Genomic DNA, 22,787 nt, shown 5'->3' with positions numbered 1-22,787 from the left:
ATAAAGCGAGATGAGCGCCGCAACCCCAGAGTCGGCCACGACTGGACCTAATGGCCAGGGGTCCCTTTACCTAATCCTAATGGGAGTATCCTCCATTTCCCCCTGAATGGGGGATCTTGGGGTCTTGCACTCGCCCCAAACTGTATGGGGGATGAGAGGGATCTGTGACTCCTGCCCTTGCAATAAGCAAGAGGATGATGACTCAGTTGGTAGAGCGTGAGAATCTTGGTTTAGAGTCGTGGGTTCGAGTTTTACACCAGGCAAAAGATTCTTGCGCTTAAGGGGTTAGGCCAGATGCATGGGGTGTAAAAGGTAAAGGGACCCCTGACCATTAGGTCCAGTCATGGCCGGCTCTGGGGTTGCAGCGCTCATCTCGCTTTACTGGCCAAGGGAGCCGGCGTACAGCTTCCGGGTCATGTGGCCAGCAGGACTAAGCCACTTCTGGTGAACCAGAGCAGCGCATGGAAACACCGTTCACCTTCCCGCTGGAGTGGTACCTATTTATCTACTTGCACTTTTGACGTGCTTTCGAACTGCTAGGTTGGCAGGAGCAGGGACCGAGGAACGGGAGCTCACCCCGTCACAGGGATTTGAACCGCCGACCTTCTGATCGGCAAGTCCTAGGCTCTGTGGTTTAACCCACAGCGCCACCCGCATCCCATATGGAGCATGGGGGTGAGTCTTGCCTTAAATGGAGCATCATTCGCTTTTGTCGTGTGAGCAGGCCTTGCGACGCAGCTGCTTGCCATTACAAGACTGCAGTTGTAGGCCTTGCGCCGTTTTATCGTGCTGCCGACAGCTCTCCAAACGAGTTTCTTGCAAAGCGCATCTTTGCAAAGGAGCTCTGTGGCTTGCAAGAAAAGAGAGAGGCCTTGTTTCTTCTTTGGCAAAAGCTCCCCTTCTTTTTGCTTCGAAGCTTGGACAAGGCTTACCTCTCCTATCGTCTGTTCAAATAAAACCATTTAGAACAAAGGGAAAGAAACGCCGTGGTCCGGAGAGGCTGGCGAACGGAGAAGACGGGTCCAGGTGGCGATTTTTGGGAATCGGGATGGAAGATGCAGGAGCACACCTGGATGTGCCGTGGAACTCCAGAGAGCCGGGCTCAGGCTCCGGGCCCCCAAACCCCGTCTCCCTGCCCCCATGGATTTCTGCTGCGTCCAAGCAAGCCTTGACCCGATGAGTTTATGTCAACAACCTTTCCTGACAGTGCAGAATTATCGCTGTTTGCCCACCGCATATCCCGGCTCGCGGCTGCAGTCTCTGCCAGACTCTGTTGAATCTTGATGCCCTCCAGAGAAATGAACCCCATCTGGCCTTGGGTGGTCCTCCTGGTGGTCTCAGGACCCTCTCGGGCGGCCGGGGAGGGGCTGCAGGACATCTTGGGGGTCCACGTTCCCAAGGTGAGTCGGGGAGCTTTGCCGGGTAGCGGGGAGCAACCGTCCGGGAGAGGGGTGTTGGGAAGATTTCGGGGGGCACACCTGGGTCCCGTATACCCCAGCTGTGCCTGGATTCGGCCTCAGGGCGTTTCGTGCCGGAGGGCCCTCTGAGCACGTCCAGAGTGCTTGCAGCAGTGCCAGAAGCAGGGAGAACGTTGTCTGCGTCATAGGATGCCGCAACGTTTATAAAAGTAAGCCTGGCCTGGAGAATTTCCTCCCTCCCACTAGAACTTGTGGGTGTACGATGAAGGTGAGCGTTGGAAGAGTCAGGCCAGGCCAAAGGAAGTCCTCTTTTGCGCAGTTAACCTGTGGAACTCCCTGCCACAGGATTCTTCTGATGGGAGTGGCGGACTCCTCCTCCTTCCCAGACAGGAGACTGGGCTCCGGGTGGGCTGCGTTCAGCCCCACATCTCCCGCTGACGCTTTGGGTTCAGCCTCGGGGACATTTCGTGCTGGAGATCCCTCTGAGCATGTCCAGAGTGCCTACAGCAGTGCCAGGGAAAAGAATGTCCGGCTCGTAGGATGGGGGCGGGGTTTAAGCTCTCTTTAAAGAAGAGAGGCACGGGAAATAAATATCCTTCGTGAAATGATTGCTCTGCCCTCACAAAATCCCTGGCGCCTTTTCGCAACTGCGCCGCAGGCAGGAGCTCAACAGGTGAAGTTTTCCCTGGAGGCTGCCTTCGCAAAGCATGATGGGGTTTGTAGTTTCCTCCCTGAAATGGAGAAGCAGTGGGTGATGGGAAATTAGTTTTTAGAGTTTGGGAAGGGTTTCCCACCCCCACAGATCACCTAATAATTTGAAAGTAAAGAACTGAATTACTTGGTCCCTGCCATATTTTTTTCCTGACGGGCTCCTAGCCCCTTTCACAGCTATGGTGCTCTTCATCTGGGCAGTTTACAATATAAAAAAGACAAAAATACATGCCGTCATAACAAACAAAAACAATACCCGCCCCCAAACACACTGTGTTTATTTTTTGAAATAATAATCGCCTTACAGCTTTATGGAGGGCGGAGAAGGAAAAAGAGAAGAGGAAAGAAGGAAGGAAGGAAGGAAGGAAGGAAGGAAGGAAGGAAGGAAAGAAAGAAAGACTAAAAATGTTGAAGTAGTACCTACCTATCTATATAAAATAATAAAAGTAAAAATAGAAAGGGTATATAAAAAAAAACCCTTTGGGAGAATGAGGGGGAGGAAAAATATATTGTTATTAAATAATCTGTTTCATTGTGTGTGTGAGTCTTTAAAAACAGCAAACAAAAAAGGGAAAAAGAAAAGAAAAACAATAGCAAAGACAGCAAGGTGAAATAGTAAAAAATAGCGATGGCAATGATGAAAGGGCGGGGTGTGTGTGTGTGGACACCGATTTCCCCCCCAAATTTAATTTTAAAGATAATGATGATGATAAGAATAATAATAATAAAAAGAAGAGGAAATCAGGGCTGAATCAGAGGTCCCAGGAAGTGGCCTGTGTTGGTTCAGGCCTCCTTCGTGGGTGCCGACATTTTAATTCCTCAGAGATTTTGAAGAAGAAGAAGAGGAAGAAAGTTTGGGTCTTGTGTCCCTCCCCCTTTTCCCCTCTCTTCTCTTCCCAACCCAATACTGCATGCAACACTAACGTCTCGCAACACATGAAACTGATCTGTAGAAAATGCGATGCATGTATTTTTGTAAAGTAATGAATTGCGGGTGGCGCTGTGGGTTAAACCACAGAGCCTAGGACTTGCCGATCAGAAGGTCGGCGGTTCGAATCCCTGCGACGGAGTGAGCTCCCGTTGCTCGGTCCCTGCTCCTGCCAACCTAGCAGTTCGAAAGCACGTCAAAGTGCAAGTAGATAAATAGGTACCACTCCGGCGGGAAGGTCAACGGTGTTTCCGTGCGCTGCTCTGGTTCGCCAGGAGCGGCTTAGTCCTGCTGGCCGCATGACCCGGAAGCTGTACGCCAGCTCCCTTGGCCGGTAAAGCGAGATGAGCGCTGCAACCCCAGAGTCGGCCACGACTGGACCTAATGGTCAGGGCTCCCTTTACCTTTACCTTTAAATCTTTAATAATAATAATAATAGCCTTACAGCTAATACAGTATAACTGCTCATTCACGCAGCAGGAAGGGGCTTTGATTGACTTACATCTAGTGGCCTCTGTTTGAGTGGCAAGTGTATTATAGGGCCCCAGGGCTTTTCACAGCTGTGCTACAGGCAGAAATTCATCAGGTGAAACCCGCCACCTTCACTTCCTACTGACCAAAGCTTTATAGGTTGAAATTCTGCCTATTGCACAATTTAAAGGCGTAGAAGCCCCCTTCCGGGTGGGTGGGTAAATAAGGCGTCTATTGCAGCTCCTTATTTATTTATTATATTTAAGGCAAATAAGACTTAATTCTGCTTCCAAGAGTTATTTTTCTTCCCCAGCGGAATTAATCCAGGATTCATTCCCACAAGACGCCAGCGCAAGAAAGAAACGCCGAACTGACAATGGCTCGGAGCTGCACCGAAAACGAGCCCTGCTATTAATTAATTACAATTGGCAGTTTATGCAGGGGAAAAAAATATGTATTAAATTTTAACGGGGCAACAGCGTCACCTTGTGGCGTTGAGGCGTAATGAGCTGTGAATATTCTTTATTTGCAGCAGCAGCACCACCTACCGGTCAGTTCTGGTAATTCACCCGTTCCCTATTTCTTTTCCGGGTCGGTGCTGCCACCTAGTGGCCAATGATGGTAAATGGCCATTATATCTTTTCCCCCCAGTACGGCCAGTGCTTCCAGTCCGTCTCTGGAGAGGCAGGTGCTTTGAACGTTGGGCAGAGATGGGGAGACCCCTCCCCGACAGCCACATTGGTCATCGATCCGCGCACGGTGACAAGGTAAGCGCCTGAGTCATGCTGCAAGGTCCTGAGAGCCATCGGGGCAGTGGCGTAGCAAGGTAAGGGGGTGCCCGGGGCAGAAAATTTCTTGTCAAAACCCCACCGCCCACTGAAATTATTAAAAGAAGGAAAAAAACTGAGAACCTGAGAAAGTTTCTGGATTTTCAGTGCGTTTATAAAACTGGTGGAATAATAATAATAATAATAATAATAATAATAATAATAATAATAATATATTATTTATACCCCGCCCATCTGGCTGAGTTTCCCCAGCCAGTCTGGGCAGCTTCCAATCAAGTGTTAAAAGCAATACAGCATTAATTATTAAAAACTTCCCTAAACAGGGCTGCCTTCAGATGTCTTTTAAAGAGAAGATAGTTGTTTATTGCCTTGACATCTGCTGGGAGGGCGTTCCACAGGGCGGGCGCCACCACCGAGAAGGCCCTCTGTCTGGTTCCCTGTAACCTCACTTCTCACAATGAGGGAACCGCCAGAAGGCCCTCGGAGCTGGACCTCAGCGTCCAGGCAGAACGATGGGGGTGGAGACGCTCCCTCAGGTATACTGGACCGAGGCCATTTAGGGCTTTCAAGTTCAGCACCAACACTTTGAATTGTGCTCGGAAACGTACTGGGAGCCAATGCAGATCTCTCAGGACCGGTGTTATGTGGTCTTGGCGGCCGCTCCTGGTCACCAGTCTAGCTGCTGCATTCTGGATTAATTGCAATTTCCGGGTCACCTTCAAAGGTAGCCCCATGTAGAGCGCATTGCAGTAGTCCAAGCGGAAGATAACTAGAGCATGCACCACTCTGGCAAGACAGTCCACAGGCAGGTAGGGTCTCATCCTGCATACCAGATGGAGCTGGTAGACAGGCGCCCTGGACACAAAATTAACCTGTGCCTCTATGGACAGCGGTGAGTCCAAAATGACTCCCAGGCTGCGCACCTGGTCCTTCAGAGGCACAGTTGCCCCATTCAGGACCAGGGAATCCTGCACACCTGCCCGCCCCCTGTCCCCCAAAACAGTACTTCAGTCTTGTTAAGATTCAACCTCAATCTGTTATCCGCCATCCATCCTCCAACCGCCTCCAGACACTCACACAGGACCTTCACCGCCTTCACTGGTTCTGATTTAAAAGAGAGGTAGAGCTGGGTATCATCCGCATACTGATGAACACCCAGCCCAAATCCCCTGATGATCTCTCCCAGCGGCTGCATGTAAATGTTGAAAAGCATGGGGGAGAGGACAGAACCCTGAGGCACCCCACAAGTGAGAGCCCAGGGGTCTGAACACTCATCCCCCACCACCACTTTCTGGACACGGCCCAGGAGGAAGGAGCGGAACCACTGTATGACAGTGCCCCCAGCTCCCAGCCCCTCAAGACGGTCCAGAAGGATGGTATGGTCGATGGTGTCAAAAGCCGCTGAGAGATCCAGCAGAACTAGGAAACAGAACCAGGGACTGGGGGGCAGGAAAGCACCTCTGTGGCTTTAACAAGGGCAAGATAAACAGGCAGAAATTCAACGGGCGCAGTATCTTTTGCCCCAAAGATGAACTGATATGGGGTGGGGTCAGGCCGTCACTCAAGTGGTAGAGCATCATGCACAATGTCCCAGGTTCAACCCCTGAGGGCTGGGAAAGGACTCCCTGCCTGAAAAACTCTGAGGAAAACTCGGCTGCGGGTTGGTGTACACAATACTGAGGTAGATACGGCTCTCCATAAGGCAGAGTCTATGCACAAGAAGTCACTGGTTCAGTTTTTGGCCCCTCTCATTAAAGGACGGCAGGGAATACGGTAAAGATCTCTCAGTTAGGGACGCCAGTCAGAACAGGCAATATTTAGAGAGATGGGCCAATGATCTGACTCTGAAAGAGGCAGCTTCGTGTGGTTTGCTTCGCCAGTTGGATTTCTGCCTGCCTGGGAACAACCCTTCTTAAAAAATAAAACAACAACCAAGAAAACAAAGGAGGGCAATTTTAGAGCTGAGATAACTCCCGAACCAATATTATTATTATTATTATTATTATTATTATTATTATTAATTGGTTTGGGAGTTTAATAATAATAATAATAATAATAATAATAATAATAATAATAATAATATTGGTGCCCCACCCATCTGACTGGGTTGCCGCAGCCACTCTGGGCAGCTTCCAACACATATAAAAACACAATAAATCATTCAACATTGAAAAGCTTCCTGCATCGCAGGGGGTTGGTCTAGATGACCCTTAGAGGTCCCGTACAACTCTGCCATTCTGGGATTAAGTGGGGCCTGGCTGATCTCAGCAGCTTCTGATTCCGTCTCCCCAGTGCCACCTCCTATTTTGACTTCCGCACCTTCGACCCGGAAGGCGTGATCTTCTACGGGGACATGAGCCCCGGAGTCAACTGGTTCCTCCTGGCTCTGCGCAATGGGAAGCCCGAAATCCAGATCCACAACACCTTGACGAACGTCACCGTTTCCGGGGGGCGGCGCCTCGACGACGGCCAGTGGCATCGGGTACGGGGTGTGTGTTTGTGTGTGTTCCTGTGACAGATGCAAAGTTTAGGTAGATGAAGACGCAACTCGCTCTGCACACACAGACCCCCCTGAAATGCCCAAAATATTGGGGCAGGACCCATAAATGGTCTCGGACTGGGAGGTGCCAGGGAGGACCTAAACCGGCACTCCCCAAACTATTACAAGCTCCTGACCCCTTGGCTTCATAAACAACCCCACATTTGTTCAGGTGAAGGTAAAGGACCCATGACAGCAAAGGACTGAGCTCCTGTTGCTCGGTCCCTGCTCCTGCCAACCTAGCAGTTCGAAAGCACGTCAAGTGCAAGTAGATAAATAGGTACCGCTCTGGCAGGAAGGTAAACGGCGTTTCCGTGCGCTGCTCTGGTTCGCCAGAAGCGGCTTAGCCCTGCTGGCCACATGACCCGGAAGCTGTACACCGGCTCCTTTGGCCAGTAAAGCGAGATGAGCACCGTAACCCCAGAGTTGGCCACAACTGGACCTAATGGTCAGGGGTCCCTTTACCTTTAACTATGGAAATGCGGTATGCAAATAAAATGATTGATTGATTGAGCACTGTTAAACGGGAGGAATAGGAGGGCCTCTGTGTGTCAATATCTAAGGTGTAGTGGTAAGGTAAAGGTAAAGGGACCCCTGACCATTAGGTCCAGTCGTGACCAACTCTGGGGTTGCGGCACTCATCTCGCTTTATTGGCCGAGGGAGCCGGCGTACAGCTTCCGGGTCCTGTGGCCGGCATGACTAAGCCGCTTCTGGCGAACCAGAGCAGCGCACGGAAACGCTGTTTACCTTCCCACCGGAGCGGTACCTATTTATCTACAGTCATACCTCTTGTTACGTTTGCTTCAGGTTAAATCTTTTCAGGTTGCGTCTCGCGGCAACCCGGAAGTACAGTGGCACCTCTGGTTATGTACTTAATTCGTTCCAGAGGTCCGTACTTAACCTGAAACTGTTCTTAACCTGAAGCACCACTTTAGCTAATGGGGCCTCCTGCTGCCGCGCCGCTGGAGCACGATTTCTGTTCTCATCCTGAAGCAAAGTTCTTAATCCAAGGTACTATTTCTGGGTTAGCGGAGTCTGTAACCTGAAGCGTATGTAGCCTGAAGCGTATGTAACCTGAAGTGTATGTAACCTGAGGTACCACTGTACCAGAAAGGGTTACTTCCGGGTTTTGTCGCTTGTGCATGCGCAGATACTCAGAATGGCATCACGCGCATGCGCGGAAGCGGCGAATCACAACCCGCGCTCCCACAAACGCAGGTTGCGTTCTGCTCGTGTTGCGAACGGGGCTCTGGAACTGATCCTGTTCGCAACCAGAGGTACCACTGTACTTACATTTTTGGCGTGCTTTTGAACTGCTAGGTTGGCAGGAGCAGGGACCGAGCAACGGGAGCTCACCCCGTCGCAGGGATTCGAACCGCCGACCTTCTGATCGGCAAGCCCAAGAGGCTCGGTTGTTTAGGTGCCACCCATTTTGGGAACCTCTGATCTAAAGGAAGAGGGAGGGCTGTAGCTCCGTGCGAGAGCATCTGGGTCCCGGGTTCAGTTCCTGAGAACTGCAAGTAGGCCTGGGAGTGGTCTCGGCTGAAACCCCAGAAATCTGCAGTCAGTGTGTAGACAATTTACCAGACTCTGAATAAGACAGCTTGGCCCCTTCCAAACACCCCAATAAACACAGCCCCTTGGCTATTTGCTTCTGCTCAGAAAGCCTCTGTGTTAATTGAGCAACACTAAAGCGCATTGAAGGGCATTGTTCACATTAAAATCAGAGCGCTTTTGTTCCGCTCTTCAGGGGGAAAGGGGGCTCCCAGAGATGTCAGTGGCAAAGCACTCCCTGCTCTCAATCTTACAATCTCAAGCTGCTTTCACTTTTTTTGTCTGTTTTTGAGATGGGATCTGAAATATACTCAGAGTCGAGGGTGGATTTCATGCTCTTTATTCAGCTCATAGTGGTGAGGAGGGAATGAAAGTCCCCTCAAAGTATCTGCTTCATATACATTATTTACACAATGGGCTGCACATGATTGGCTAATTCCGGAATTCTCCTGTGGGCCAATCAGGTTGTGGATTCACTTCCATCTGGAGCTGGATTGGGTGGCTCCTGCTGACCAATCATACTGCTGCATTGTTCTAGGACCAATCAGACTGCTGCATTCTGAATCCTATTGTTCTAGGACCAATCAGACTGCTGCATTTTGGATCCTATTGTTCTAGGACCAATCAGACTGCTGCAGTTTGGATCCTATTCAACTCAGTACATAACAGGATCTTTGCCTTTCACGCCCACGTGTGAATTCTGTGTAGCGTCTGCATGTCACAACTGACATTCCAGTCCATATCTCTCTCCCCATCTGTGCTTTAATTCAGACCTCCCTTTTTCTGGGGGAAACCTGCCACGTTAAAAAAAAAAAAAACCCCGTTTGCGGGCCTGTTTGTCATATTAAGCCTCCCGTGTGGAAGACACGACACGAGAGGGAAAGCAGTGTGGAGGGAGGAGGAAAACAGAAAACCCCAGCACTCTCCCTGAGCTTGCAGAGCGATGCGCCTGTATGATATCAACCGCTGAATGGTCGCCCTTGTTCCTGCCAGAGTAGAGAGGGGAAATTGTGAGCTTTTCCTGTTCCTAACGCCTCTCCGCTCTGCCCGACAGATCATGGCGAAGAACGAGGGGCACACGGTCCTGCTGGCGGTGGACGGCGTTGACCAGCTGACCCTCAACCACGTCTCCGAAGCAATTGTGGAGGCCCCTGTCTTCGCCCTGCGCATTGGTGTCGGGGGCTTGCTGATCCCGACGGAGGAGCTCCTTGTCCCAGTAAGAATCATAGAATCATAGAATCATAGAGTTGGAAGAGACCACAAGGGCCATTGAGTCCAACCCCCTGCCAAGCAGGAAACACCATCAGAGCACTCCTGACATATGGTTGTCAAGCCTCTGCTTAAAGACCTCCAAAGAAGGAGACTCCACCACACTCCTTGGCAGCAAATTCCACTGTCAAACAGCTCTTACTGTCAGGAAGTTCTTCCTAATGTTTAGGTGGAATCTTCTTTCTTGTAGTTTGGATCCATTGCTCCGTGTCCGCTTCTCTGGAGCAGCAGAAAACAACCTTTCTCCCTCCTCTATGTGACATCCTTTTATATATTTGAACATGGCTATCATATCACCCCTTAACCTCCTCTTCTCCAGGCTAAACATGCCCAGCTCCCTTAGCCATTCCTCATAAGGCATCGTTTCCAGGCCTTTGACCATTTTGGTTGCCCTCCTCTGGACACGTTCCAGTTTGTCAGTGTCCTTCTTGAACTGTGGTGCCCAGAACTGGACACAGTACTCCAGGTGAGGTCTGACCAGAGCAGAATATAGTGGCACTATTACTTCCCTTGATCTAGAGCCTATCCTTGTACGCTAGAAGGGGCTGCAGGTCGGGGCTGGAAACAGGTATGGCTGGAGGAGCCAACAGTAGGTGGCGCTAGAGGGCACTGTTTCTGCATCAGGACCCCCGTCTCCGGCAGCATAGAGCGGAATGGTTTGTTGGGGTTGCAATATCTGGAGACCGCTCCTCTCACAGTGCCAAGCATCGCTGTGGAATTGGGGGGGGGTGCTTCTTGAAAATATTGGGGGGCTGCCCCCTGGCCCCCCCAGATGGTGAGCTTGGCTCCCTCTGGTGGTGGAAGTTAGAAAGAACACCAGGTCACTAATAATAATAATAATAATAATAATAATAATAATAATAATAATAATTTATACCCCGCCCATCTGGCTGGGCTTCCCCAGCCACTCTGGGCGGCTTCCAACACAATATTAAAATACAGTAATACATCAAACTTTAAAAGCTTCCCTAAAGACGGCTGCCTTCAGGTGTCTTCTAAAAGTTTGGTAGTTGTTCTCTTTGATATCTGGTGGGAGGGTGTTCCACAGGGCGGGCGCCACCACCGAGAAGGCACTCTGCCTGGTTCCCTGTAACTTGGCTTCTCGCAGGGAGGGAACCGCCAGAAGGCCCTCGGAGCTGGACCTCAGTGTCCAGGCTGAACGATGGGGGTGGAGACGCTCCTTCAGGTCTACTGGGCCTTTGAGGCCGTTTAGGGCTTTCAAGGTCAGCACCAACACTTTGAATTGTGCTCGGAAACGTACTGGGAGCCAATGTAGGTCTTTCAAGACCGGTGTTATGTGGTCTTGGCGGCCGCTCCCAGTCCCCAGCATGCACCACTCTGGTGAGACAGTCTGCGGGCAGGCAGGGTCTCATCCTGCGTACCAGATGGAGCTGACTGACAGCTGCCCTGGACACAGATTTGACCTGCGCCTCCATGGACAGCGGCGAGTCCAAAATGACTCCCAGGCTGCACACCTGGTCCTTCACATGGATGGAGCCCCTGTTGGATGGATGGATGGAGGGTTTCTAAGAATCCTATACCGTTCTTCTTCCAAACAGATCCCAGGGCAGCGTGCAAGAACCCACCATTCCTGTCAGTTTAATGTTTATTTATTTTATGAAACAAAATAAACCCAAGACAAATCGCATGGAGAAATATGGTTTCAGCGCAAGGTTGGACGTTATCGTTGAACTTGCTCTTCCAAAACAGTACAAAAAATACCCCTTTTTCCATAGCTCAGCCAGTGGAACATTTCGGAGTTGTGCGTTCGAGATTCCTGCGTTGTAGGGAGTTGGGCTAGATCAGGGGTAGGCAAACTAAGGCCCGGGGGCCGGATCCGGCCCAATCACCTTCTCAATTCGGCCCGTGGACGGTCCGGGAATCAGCATGTTTTTACATGAGTAGAATGTGTGCTTTTAGTTAAAATGCATCTCTGGGTTATTTGTGGGGCATAGGAATTCGTTCATTTATTTTTTTCAAAATATAGTCCGGCCCCCACAAGGTCTGAGGGACAGTGGACCGGCCCCCTGCTGAAAAAGGTTGCTGACCCCTGGCCTAGATGATTTATAATCCTGTGAGGCTGGTTTATATGTATTCTTTCGTCGTAAGTCAGCTTAATCAAATGGACAACATTTTCTCCATCCATTCAGATATAGCAGGAAATACGCCCTGCACCCCCGCTCCCCAAATTTTAGCTTGCACAATCTTAGCAGCAGTTGTAAGGTTAAACATTATAATTGTACTAAAGCGTCATAACAAATCTCCTCACGTACCATCGAAGCAGCAGAAGTCAGGTTTGAATTTCTGTCGCCCCAGCTGCCTCCACAGAAACAGAATTAGCTGCACCCTCAGGCGAAGAAATCTGAACGGCTGTAACATCCCTTAATCTCTACGGTGCAAACCAAAACACAGTTTCCTCCGGCAACTTAGCTGGGTACGAGAGACAGCTGTCTATCGCAGGGGTAGGCAACCTAAGGCCCAGGGGCCAGATCCGGCCCAATCGCCTTCTCATTCCAGCCCACGGACAGTCCGGGAATCAGCGTGTTTTTACATGAGTAGAATGTGTGCTTTTATTTAAAATACATCTCTGAGTTATTTGTGGGGCATAGGAATTCGTTCATTCATTTTTTCTTCTTCAAAATATAGTCCAGCCCCCCACAAGGTCTGAGGGACAGTGGACCGGCCCACGGCTGAAAAAGGTTGCAACAGACCCACAAATAAATGTGTGTGGGGGGGAATAGATTACTGTATTATTTGCTCCATAAGACGCACTTTTTTCTTCCTAAAAAGTAAGGGGAAATGTCTGTGCGTCTTATGGAGTGAATATGTGGGTCCCTGGAGCCGAATTGCCCAGGGGAGAAAAGCAGATCATGCTCTTTTTTTTTCGAAAGAGAGAAGGGGGTGTTGAAACAAAGCTGCTGATCGTTTGCCGATCAGGGAGAGAGATAAGGGACGCTAGAGATAAAGGAGGCTGCCTGGGAGGGGGAGGTAAAGACAGCAAACTTGCAAAGGGGGGAAACAGGAAGACTAAAGCAATAAGGAGAGAAATTAGAAAAAAAGGAGGAGCAAAAAACTGCTCCAGTTAAGGAAATGACACTAAGGCAAACAAGAGGGAAGGAAGTGTTGAAAGGAAACAGCTGATCGGTGGGATCGCAAGAGAAATAAGGGAGGCTAGAGGAGGCTGCCTGGGAGGGGGGAGGTAAAAGCCCATGGATCCTCAGGATTTTTACATTGGTCACCCCAAATTCACCATCAGATCACATGTCTGTGGCCACAGCATGAACCACAAAAATCATACACCCAGTGTTTTCCTCCTCTAAAAACTAGGTGCATCTTATGGTCAGGTGCGTCTTATGGAGTGAAAAATACGGTGCATGAAACTAGGAGTGCAAATCAGTCTAGAAAACCCACACTCAGAAGAGGGGGGCTTATTCTGAAATGAATTGCAATTTGCAATGTGCCCCACGGTCATCTAGTCCAACCCCATACAATGCAGGAATCTCAGCGACAGATGGCCGTCCAACATCTGCTTAAAAATCTTCAAGGAAGGAGAGCCCACCACTTTCCAAGGGAGTCTGTTCCCCTGCTGAACAGCTCTTGCTGTCAGAAAGTTCTTCCTAATATTTAGTCGGAATCTCCTTTCTTGAAACTTGAAGCCATGGGTTCGAGTCCAAGCTTTCTCCATCTTCTGTGTGATACACCTTCAGATACTTGAAGATGGCCCTCATCTCTCCTCCTGGTCTCCTCTAATCAAAACATACCCAGCTCCTTCGACCGTTCCTCATCAGGCGTGGTTTCCAGACCCCTGGTCATCTTGGTCAACCTTCTCTGCACATCTTCCAGCTTGTCAACATTCTTCTTAAATTGTGGCTCCCAGAACTGGACACAGGATTCCATGTGGGGTCTGATGAAGGCACAGTAGAAGAATATTATGACTTCCCTTGACTTGGAGTCAGGAGTCAGCAAACTTTTTCAGCAGGGGGCCGGTCCACTGTCCCTCAGACCTTGTGGGGGCCGGACTATATTTTGAAAAAATAAATAAATGAACAAATTCCTATGCCCCACAAATAACCCAGAGATGCATTTTAAATAAAAGCACACATTCTACTCATGTAAAAACACGCTGATTCCCGGACCGTCCGCAGGCCGGATTAAAAAGGTGATTGGGATGGATCTGGCCCCCGGGCCTCAATTTGCCTTCCCATGGGCTTCCTCAACCTTGGCCCTCCAGATGTTTTTGGCCTACAGCTCCCATGATCCCTAGCTAGCAGGACCAGTGGTCAGGGATGATGGGAACTGTAGTCCCGGGCCTTAGTTTGCCTACCCATGATCTGGACACAAGGCTTCTGTTGATGCAGCCTAGAATAGCTCTTTATCCCGTAGCACAGCTGTTCTCAGCCTGTAAGTCCCCAGATGTTGTTGGACTACAACTCCCATCATCCCTGAGCTCCGGCCTCGCTAGCTAGGGATGATGGGAGTTGTAGTCCAACAACATCTGGGGACCCACAGGTTGAGAACCGCTGCGCGTAGCACCACACCACTGTCTCACGCTCCCCTGGGAGCCCTAGATCCCTTTCCACATGCGCTGCTGTCGAGTTGGGGGGTGTGATAGGAATTTTATGGTCTTAGATATATGGTAATGTTCATAAGTGTACCAACCAAGCACATACATAGATCAGCACAGGAAGACCGACCTGGAACCATTTTGATTCCTAAACTGAGCCAATGTTTTCTCTGCAAGGTCAAACTGGAAAAGCCTCCCCATTGTCTTTTCCTTCACAAATCCTGTCTTAAGGGTATGTCTGTGTTTGAATAGGGTGTGAGCCTGTGACCTGGCCCAGGAACTAAGTATTTATCATTACAAAAGACTGGCCAGGCTACCTAGGCAATCCAATCAAGTAACCTGCCAACAGGAGATAAACAACATTCAAATTTCTGTTTTAGACCGCCTTTTCTGTGATGTAGGTGTGATGTATCTGAGGGGTGGTCTTAGGTTACACCCCTTCTGTGATGTATGTATGATGTTTCTGGGGGTGGTCTTGATCCACAGGGTGGGAATTTCAAAAGTCTTTATAAGGCCTTGCATGCCATTTTTCTGGGTCCCTCCTCCTCTCCTGCGGGTGAGGGGAGCACCCTGTTGCAACAGGTCAATAAAGATCAAGCTTACTAGCTGCTTTGCTTCTCAATATTCTCTGGTTGGCCTCTGTTATTCTCTCCTACCAATAAGTAACCTATGTAAGGACTCTTGGATACCCCATAAGGGAAAAAGAACAGATTTTGTTTACAACAGGGGCTCACACCCTATATCTCCACCCCTAGTTTTTCCTTCCTAAGTGCAGAACCTTGCATTTGTCCCTGTTGAAGTTTGGTTTTCCTCTCCCTGCCCTTCACCCTCTTCGCTCCCTTTGCCTTCCAGCTCAACCCGGCCATGGATGGCTGCATGAGGCGATGGAATTGGCTGAACAAAAGCACCGAATGGCTGGAAGGGACGTCTCTGGAGGACAAAGACACCAAGGTCTGCTTCCCCACCATCCGCAGGGGGAGTTTCTTCCCGGGGAACGGACTGGCCACCTTCTCCCTATCAGGTACCAGCCGGGCAGGACCCCACGAATGTCTCACTCCCCCAATTCTGCAACCCAAGCCTAGATCTCTGTTCCCTTGAGCTGAAAAGCAAAAGCCACAGACCTTCCATTGCGATGCACTCCTGACACCGGTTGCCTTAAGGACAGACTGCCGCAATGCCCTCGCTGTGGGGCTTCCCTCACACCCTTCTGGAAGCTGCTGTGAGTGAGGGAGGCTGCGACGCGGTTGCTGAATTATAGGCAATTAGACTTATGAACCTTAGTGGTACACCCAGCACAACTTTGTTGTTGTTGTTGAGTCGTTTAGTCGTGTCCGCCTCTTCGTGACCCCCTGGACCAGAGCACTCCAGGCACTCCTGTCTTCCACTGCCTCCCGCAGTTTGATCAAACTCATGCTGGTAGCTTTGAGAACACTGTCCCACCATCTCGTCCTCTGTCATCCCCTTCTCCTTGGGCCCTCCATCTTTCCCAACATCAGGGTCTTTTCCAGGGAGTCTTCTCTTCTCATGAGGAGGCCAAAGTCTTGGAGCCTCAGCTTCAGGATCTGTCCTTCCAGTGAGCACTCAGGGCTGATTTCCTTCAGAATGGAGAGGTTGGATCTTCTTGCAGTCCATGGGACTCTCAAGAGTCTCCTCCAGCACCAGAATTCAAAAGCATCCGTTCTTCGGCGATCAGCCTTCTTTATGGTCCAGCTCTCACTTCCATACATCACAACTGGGAAAACCATAGCTTTAACTATTCGGACCTTTGTTGGCAAGGTGATGTCTCTGCTTTTTAAGATGCTGTCTAGGTTTGTCATCGCTTTTCTCCCAAGGAGCAGGCGTCTTTTAATTTCATGACTGCTGTCACCATCTGCAGTGATCATGGAGCCCAAGAAAGTAAAATCTCTCACTGCCTCCATTTCTTCCCCGCATATTTGCCAGGAGGTGATGGGACCAGTGGCCACGATCTTCCTTTTTTTGATGTTGAGCTTCAGACCATATTTTGCGCTCTCCTCTTTCACCCTCGTTGAAAGGTTCTTTAATTCCTCCTCACTTTCTGCCACCAAGGTTGTGTCATCTGCATATCTGAGGTTGTTGATATTTCTTCCGGCAATCTTAATTCCGGCTAGGGATTCATCCATCCCAGCCTTAGTCTTTATACTATCAACTATCAATCAGAGATCTGCTGCCAGAGTTCAGGGTGTTCCTATGAGTATACCTTGGTTCGCGAACGCCTCGCGACTCAAACGCTTTGGCTCCCGAACGCCACAAACCCGGAAGTGAGTGTTCCGGTTTGCGAACGTTCTTTGGAACCCGGACGCCTGACGGGGCTTCTGATTGGCTGCAGGAGCTTCCTGCGTGCAATAATTATTTGTCCATATTTTTTCTTCCCAATTTTTTGTGTGTTGTTCCAGTCGTTGTCTCTCCTCTCAGTTATGATACAATGAGGACTGTGTAACTCTCAATAAGGTTATAACCCCCCCTCTTCTCTCTCTCCCCCCCCCGCGCCACTCTCACCCTCCAGGCCTCCCTACTGGAGTCATCTCTGCCAACCGGAGCTGGTCCCTGACTGTGGAGATGTGGATTGGCGCCGCACCGCAGTCCGCGCCCCTGCTGGCTGCCTCCGCTTTCCCCCTGCGCTTGAGCCTGCATCGCACGGTGAGGGCTGTACCACGTAGACCCCCGAGGATGGGGGGGACGGGAGAGGCGTGGCCCCCAAAACAGCAACACCGGGACCCCAGACACCCTGAAATAATGGACACATGGGTGTACAAAATGCAAAAAGCATGGGGCGCATGTGAACCGCACATTAAGCAAAGAGTTTTGATGCAGGGTGAGCTGTCATGGCTTCCTTCTCTCCCCCCCCCAAAGAATTCTGGGAGTTGTAGTTTCTTGAGGGTGCTGGGAGTTGTTACAACTACATTTCCCAGAGTTCCCTGGGAAGAGGGATGGGTGATTAAACCACTCTGGTCCCTGGCCAACGTGGCCATTCTCCCATCAGCCCTTGCAACACAGGTGTGCTGGCTCGGACTGATGGGAATTGTAGTCCAAAATGGATGGAAGGCCCCAGGTTGGCTGTCGACCAATCGCTCCGGTCTGACCCGACCAAGCATCTCGCCAAAGATGGACGGGAGAGCCTACCTCCTGCAAACGTAGGTTGTGGGGGAATCTGGTATACCTGAAGGAGCGTCTCCATCCCCATCGCTCAGCCTGGACACTGAGGTCCAGCTCCAAGGGCCTTCTGGTGGTTCCCTCGCTGCGAGAAGCCAAGTTACAGGGAACCAGGCAGAGGGCCTTCTTGGTGGTGGCGCCCTCCCTGTGGAACGCCCTCCCACCAGATATCAAGGAAATAAACAACTACCAGGCTTTTAGGAGACATCTGAAGGTAGCCCTGTTTAGGGAAGCTTTTAATATCTGAAGGACTTCTGTATTTTGATATTTTGTTGGAAACCACCCAGAGTGGCTGGAAAAACTCAGCCAGATGGGCAGGATATAAATAATAAATTATTATTACAGTGGTACCTCAGGTTACATATGCTTCAGGTTACAGACTGTGCTAACCCAGAAATAGTACCTCGGGTTAAGAACTTTGCTTCAGGATGAGAACAGAAATCGTGCTCCGGTGGCGCAGCAGCAGCAGGAGGCCCCATTAGCTAAAGTGGTGCTTCAGGTTAAGAACAGTTTCAGGTTAAAAACGGACCTCTGGAACGAATTAAGTACTTAACCCGAGGTACCACTGTACAGTGGTACCTCAGGTTACATACACTTCAGGTTACAGACTCTGCTAACCCAGAAATAGTACCTCAGGTTAAGAACTTTGCTTCAGGATAAGAACAGAAATCGGGCTCCGGCGGCACAGCGGCAGCAGGAGGCCCCATTAGCTAAAGTGGTGCTTCAGGTTAAGAACAGTGTCAGGTTAAGTACGGACCTCCGGAACGAATTAAGTACTTAACCCGAGGTACCACATTATTATTATTATTATTATTATTATTATTATTATTATTATTATCATCATCATCTCTGGTCATGGCACCAGCCAACACCCACCTTCGGGGAGACTTCACATTTCGCCACCAGCCACTATTTTTCCTGCCCGTCATGTGTCTGTGAGTTCCAGAGATCTCTCTTGGCTGGCCAGGTTCCTAACCGCCTGCCCTTCTCTCTCCCCCCATTTCGTCCTCCAGGATCTGATGGCTCACCTGGGGAACAAGACGGTCCTTCAGGTGCCCTTCCCCCTGGGGGGCTGCCTGGACGCCCCCCTGCTCCTGAGCATCACCCCGTCCCACGCCACTCTCCGCCTGGGCGACGCGGAGACCTCGAAGCCCACCCCAAAACTGGATTTCGAAAGCCTGAAGCACATCTGGCTGGGGAAAAAGGGGGACTTCGTCGTCGGGGGGCTGCCTGGTAGGTGTTCCCCTAAGAAATGTGTATGCCCCCCCTGCAAAGGGGCGGGGAATCTCAGCTCCAGGATGTGGTCCCCAGACCTCTCCACCTGGCCCTCTGAACCTTTCCCCAGACTGCACCCCTTACCATCCCCCTAGAGAGGTTTTGTTGTTGTTGCTTAGTCGTTTAGTCGTGTCCGCCTCTTCGTGACCCCCTGGACCAGAGCAGGCCAGGCCCTCCTGTCTTCCACTGCCTCCCGCAGTTTGGTCAAACTCATGCTGGTAGCTTCGAGAACACTGTCCCACCATCTCGTCCTCTGTCGTCCCCTTCTCCTTGTGCCCTCCATCTTTCCCAACATCAGGGTCTTTTCCAGGGAGTCTTCTCTTCTCAGGAGGTGGCCAAAGTCTTGGAGCCTCAGCTTCAGGATCTGTCCTTCCGGTGAGCACTCAGGGCTGATTTCCTTCAGAATGGAGAGGTTTGATCTTCTTGCAGTCCATGGGACTCTCAAGAGTCTCCTCCAGCACCAGAATTCAAAAGCATCCATTCTTCGGCGATCAGCCTTCTTTATGGTCCAGCTCTCACTTCCATACATCACTACTGGGAAAACCAGAGCTTTAACTATACGGACCTTTGTTGGCAAGGTGATGTCTCTGCTTTTTAAGATGCTGTCTAGGTTTGCCATCGCTTTTCTCCCAAGAAGCAGGCGTCTTTTAATTTCGTGGCTGCTGTCACCATCTGCAGTGATCGTGGAGCCCAAGAAAGTAAAATCTCTCACTGCCTCCATTTCTTCCCCTTCTATTTGCCAGGAGGTGATGGGACCAGTGGCCATGATCTTAGGTTTTTTTGATGTTGAACTTCAAACCATATTTTGCGCTCCCCTCTTTACCTGGCCGGAAATGCGTCTCATAAGGCCCCTTCCTTGCCAGGATGGAGGCTAGAGAAAGCTGTGTACAAAGGTGCAATTTGCATCCCTTGCTCTGCCCACATTTGCCTCTGGCCCCGCCCACTACCGCCATGTGGTCCTTGCATGGCAGACCAGGCAGAAAGGTGGCCCTCGGTTTGCAAAAGGCTCCCCCACCTCCCTGTTTTACTGTTTCCGTTCTAGTCCAAACCCGTGTGTTGTTTTCCAGCACGCTTTTATTTCCTGCTCTAATTTTAAAAAATAAAATTACAGTGGTCCCTTGGTTCTCAAACGCCTTGGTACTCAAACAACTTGGAACCCAAATGCCGCAAACCCGGAAGTAAGTGTTCTGGTTTGCAAACTTTTTTCGGAAGCCAAACGTGCTCTGTTTTGAGTGCCACACTTCCATTTTAAGTGTTACGCCAAGATCTGTCTGTTTTTGCTATTTATTTTGCTTTTTTGCAGCTCTTTTTATTTTATTTTCAGCTACTGATCTATTGGTTGTGTGACTGCAGTACATTTTTTACTCCTTTCATTTTATGGATCGATGGTCTCGTTAGAGAGTAAAATTCATTTGCTCAATTGCTTAGAGAGTAAAATGTTCAATTGCTGTTTTAGCGGTTGTTTTTAAAAGTCTGGAACAGATTGATCCGTTTTGCGTGACTTTCTATGGGAAAACGTGCCTTGGTTTTGGAACGTGGTTTGGTTTTGGAACAGACTTCCGGAATGGATTAAGTCTGAGAACCAACGTACCGCTGTACCTGTTTTTGACTGTGTGCCCTCTTGTGGTGGCAACCAGCTGATTAATAGGGCATCTGCTGCAAAAAAGGTGGTCTTGGGGGGGGTGAATGCCATTGCCTATGTTGTTGTTGTTTAGTCATGTCCGCCTCTTTGTGACCCCCATGGACCAGAGCACGCCAGGCACTCCTGTCTTCCACTGCCTCCCGCAGTTTGGTCAAACTCATGCTGGTAGCTTTGAGAAAATGTCCCACCATCTCGTCCTCCGTTGTCCCCTTCTCCTTGTGCCCTCCATCTTTCCCAATATCAGGGTCTTTTCCAGGGAGTCTTCTCTTCTCATGAGGTGGCCAAAGTCTTGGAGCCTCAGCTTCAGGATATGTCCTTCCAGTGAGCACTCAGGGCGGATTTCCTTCAGAATGGATGTTGTTATTGTTGTTGTTTAGTCGTTTAGTCGTGTCCGACTCTTCGTCACCCCATGGACCAGAGCACTCCAGGCGCTTTAGAATGGAGAGGTTTGATCTTCTTGCAGTCCATGGGACTCTCAAGATTCCCCTCCAGCACCATAATTCAAAACCATCCATTCTTTGGCGATCAGCCTTCTTTATGATCCAGCTCTCACTTCCATACATCACTACTGGGAAAACCATAGCTTTAACTATACGGACCTTTGTTGGCAAGGTGATGTCTCTGCTTTTTAAGATGCTGTCTTGGCCATTGCCTATAAGTGCATATAAATCATCTTTCCTCCATTGTGATACCCACCCATTCCATTCCATTTCTATTTCGTTGCAGGACAGGAAAAATTCCCGGCAGCCCAGGAGAGGAGTTTCTTCCGGGGCTGCCTGCGTGGGATCCGGGTTCAAGGCCACGAGCTGGACTTCGACGAGGTGCAATCCAGAAGCAACACTATCTGGCCCCACAGCTGCCCCGGAGCCGACGTAGGCCAGGCCAAGGCGGACCAAGAGGAGTAGGGTGTACGTCGGCGCATCTTTTCCCGCGGAGCCGCCCTCCTTCTCCCAAGCAAAAGCACACACACACCCATCTCCTGCCCCCCCAGCTCACTAATCCCCCCCTTTGCACATTTAACACACAACCAGGCCGCTCTCAACAGTCGCGGCTTCTCCCCCCAAGGGATCCTGGGAAATCTAGTTTGCCACGGGCGCCGAGAACATGAGAGACAGGATGCTGGTGCCACCTGTCCAGCCCAGCTTCCTGTTTTCACGCCGGCCACGCCCACGAGCAGGATCCGAGTGCGAGAGTCGCTATCCCAGCTATGGGGGCAGTGCATAGCCATTGCGAGAAGGAGCCTTTGACAGCTCTCTCCATGAGGGTTTGTAAGACCGCCTATCATGGATGCTTTAGCTGGGAATTTTGCATCGCAGGGGGTTGGTTTGGATGACCTCCAGGGGTCCCTTCCGACTCTAGGACTCTGTGATTCCAGGGAGACCCTATACCCCTCAGCGACTTACAATTCCCATAGCTGGTGGTTAAACTACTCTGCGAATGGTTCCTCCATGAACAGAGGACTCTCCTCTTTTTTTCCCTTTTAATTTTTTTTTATTTTGACAAAGTAATCATCCCAAATAAATAAGGATAAAAACGAGCACCCCACGCCCCCGAGGCCATTCCGTTGTAACCATCCAACCTCCCCAAATTTCAACACCTCTAGCGATGGTTTGACCCCTTTCCGTTTTGACAAATTTTATTAACACCTTCCCTATCGCCTCAAAATCATTTCTCCTGCGTATTCCCTGTCTTACCTTAAGGGCAGATGTTAATTTATCATAAATAGCTATATCCCACACCTCTTTATAGCATTCTTCCATTTTATATTCCCCTTGGCCCTTCTGCTTCCTAGCTATAATAATTTGTGCAGCTGTCAATAAATTTGTGAGCAAGTCCTTTGTAGCCTGCGAACTGTCCGCCCCATCATAAATTGATAATAATGCAACCTCTGGACTTTTGGTCAGCTTTAAGTCAGTGATTTCTGTTATCTCCTTAAACGCCCTTTGCCAAAAAATTGTACGTATTTACACATGTGAACATACCGTATTTTTTGCTCTATAAGACCCACTTTTTCCCTCCTAAAAAGTAAGGGGAAATGTGTGTGCGTCTTATGGAGCGAATGCAGGCTGCGCAGCTATCCCAGAAGCCAGAACAGCAAGAGGGATCGCTGCTTTCACTGCGCAGCGATCCCTCTTGCTGTTCTGGCTTCTGGGATTCAGAATATTTTTCTTCTTGTTTTCCTCCTCCAAAAACTAGGTGCGTCTTGTGGTCTGGTGTGTCTTATAGAGCGAAAAATACGGTAATTCCCTGTTTCCTGGCATCTCAGAGGAGTCTCCTAAGAACTCTTAACAAACTCCAGCTCCCAGGATCCTTTGGGGGACGGCGACACACTGTTTAAAACGCCATGATTCTGCTTTAAATGCACAGTGCAGACGAGGACTCTGTCCGATGCGCAGTTGTGCGATTGCTGAGTGGCTGGGAACGGCCTGACCAGATTTCGGTTGTGATTGTGGGCG

At 50.0% G+C, this 22,787-nt stretch overlaps 1 protein-coding gene across 1 annotated transcript; it reads left to right on the top strand.

The window, feature by feature from the left end:
- The first annotated feature begins 1,227 nt into the window (after positions 1 to 1,227).
- SHBG (sex hormone binding globulin) lies at positions 1,228 to 22,216 on the top strand. Its single transcript, XM_083581077.1, has 8 exons — positions 1,228 to 1,400; positions 4,180 to 4,295; positions 6,609 to 6,798; positions 9,465 to 9,626; positions 15,096 to 15,264; positions 16,768 to 16,901; positions 18,428 to 18,647; positions 21,058 to 22,216. The coding sequence occupies exons 1-8, from the start codon at positions 1,284 to 1,286 to the stop codon at positions 21,234 to 21,236; spliced, it is 1,287 nt and encodes a 428-aa protein (XP_083437203.1). The 5' UTR covers positions 1,228 to 1,283; the 3' UTR covers positions 21,237 to 22,216.
- Positions 22,217 to 22,787: the final 571 nt, after the last annotated feature.

The sequence above is a fragment of the Podarcis filfolensis genome (assembly GCF_964270895.1).
Source record: "Podarcis filfolensis genome assembly, chromosome: 13".
Taxonomy (NCBI): domain Eukaryota; kingdom Metazoa; phylum Chordata; class Lepidosauria; order Squamata; family Lacertidae; genus Podarcis; species Podarcis filfolensis.
Note: the sequence above shows the minus strand (reverse complement) of the source record. Positions and strands in the feature narration are given on the sequence as shown.

Bases quoted from the DNA above. Each gene is read 5' to 3' on its own strand.
- SHBG (XM_083581077.1), top strand. From the start codon at position 1,284: ATGCCCTCCAGAGAAATGAACCCCATCTGGCCTTGGGTGGTCCTCCTG. The intron at 16,902-18,427 runs GTGAGGGCTGTA...TTCGTCCTCCAG, and splicing joins GCTTGAGCCTGCATCGCACG to GATCTGATGGCTCACCTGGG. The intron at 18,648-21,057 runs GTAGGTGTTCCC...ATTTCGTTGCAG, and splicing joins CGTCGTCGGGGGGCTGCCTG to GACAGGAAAAATTCCCGGCA.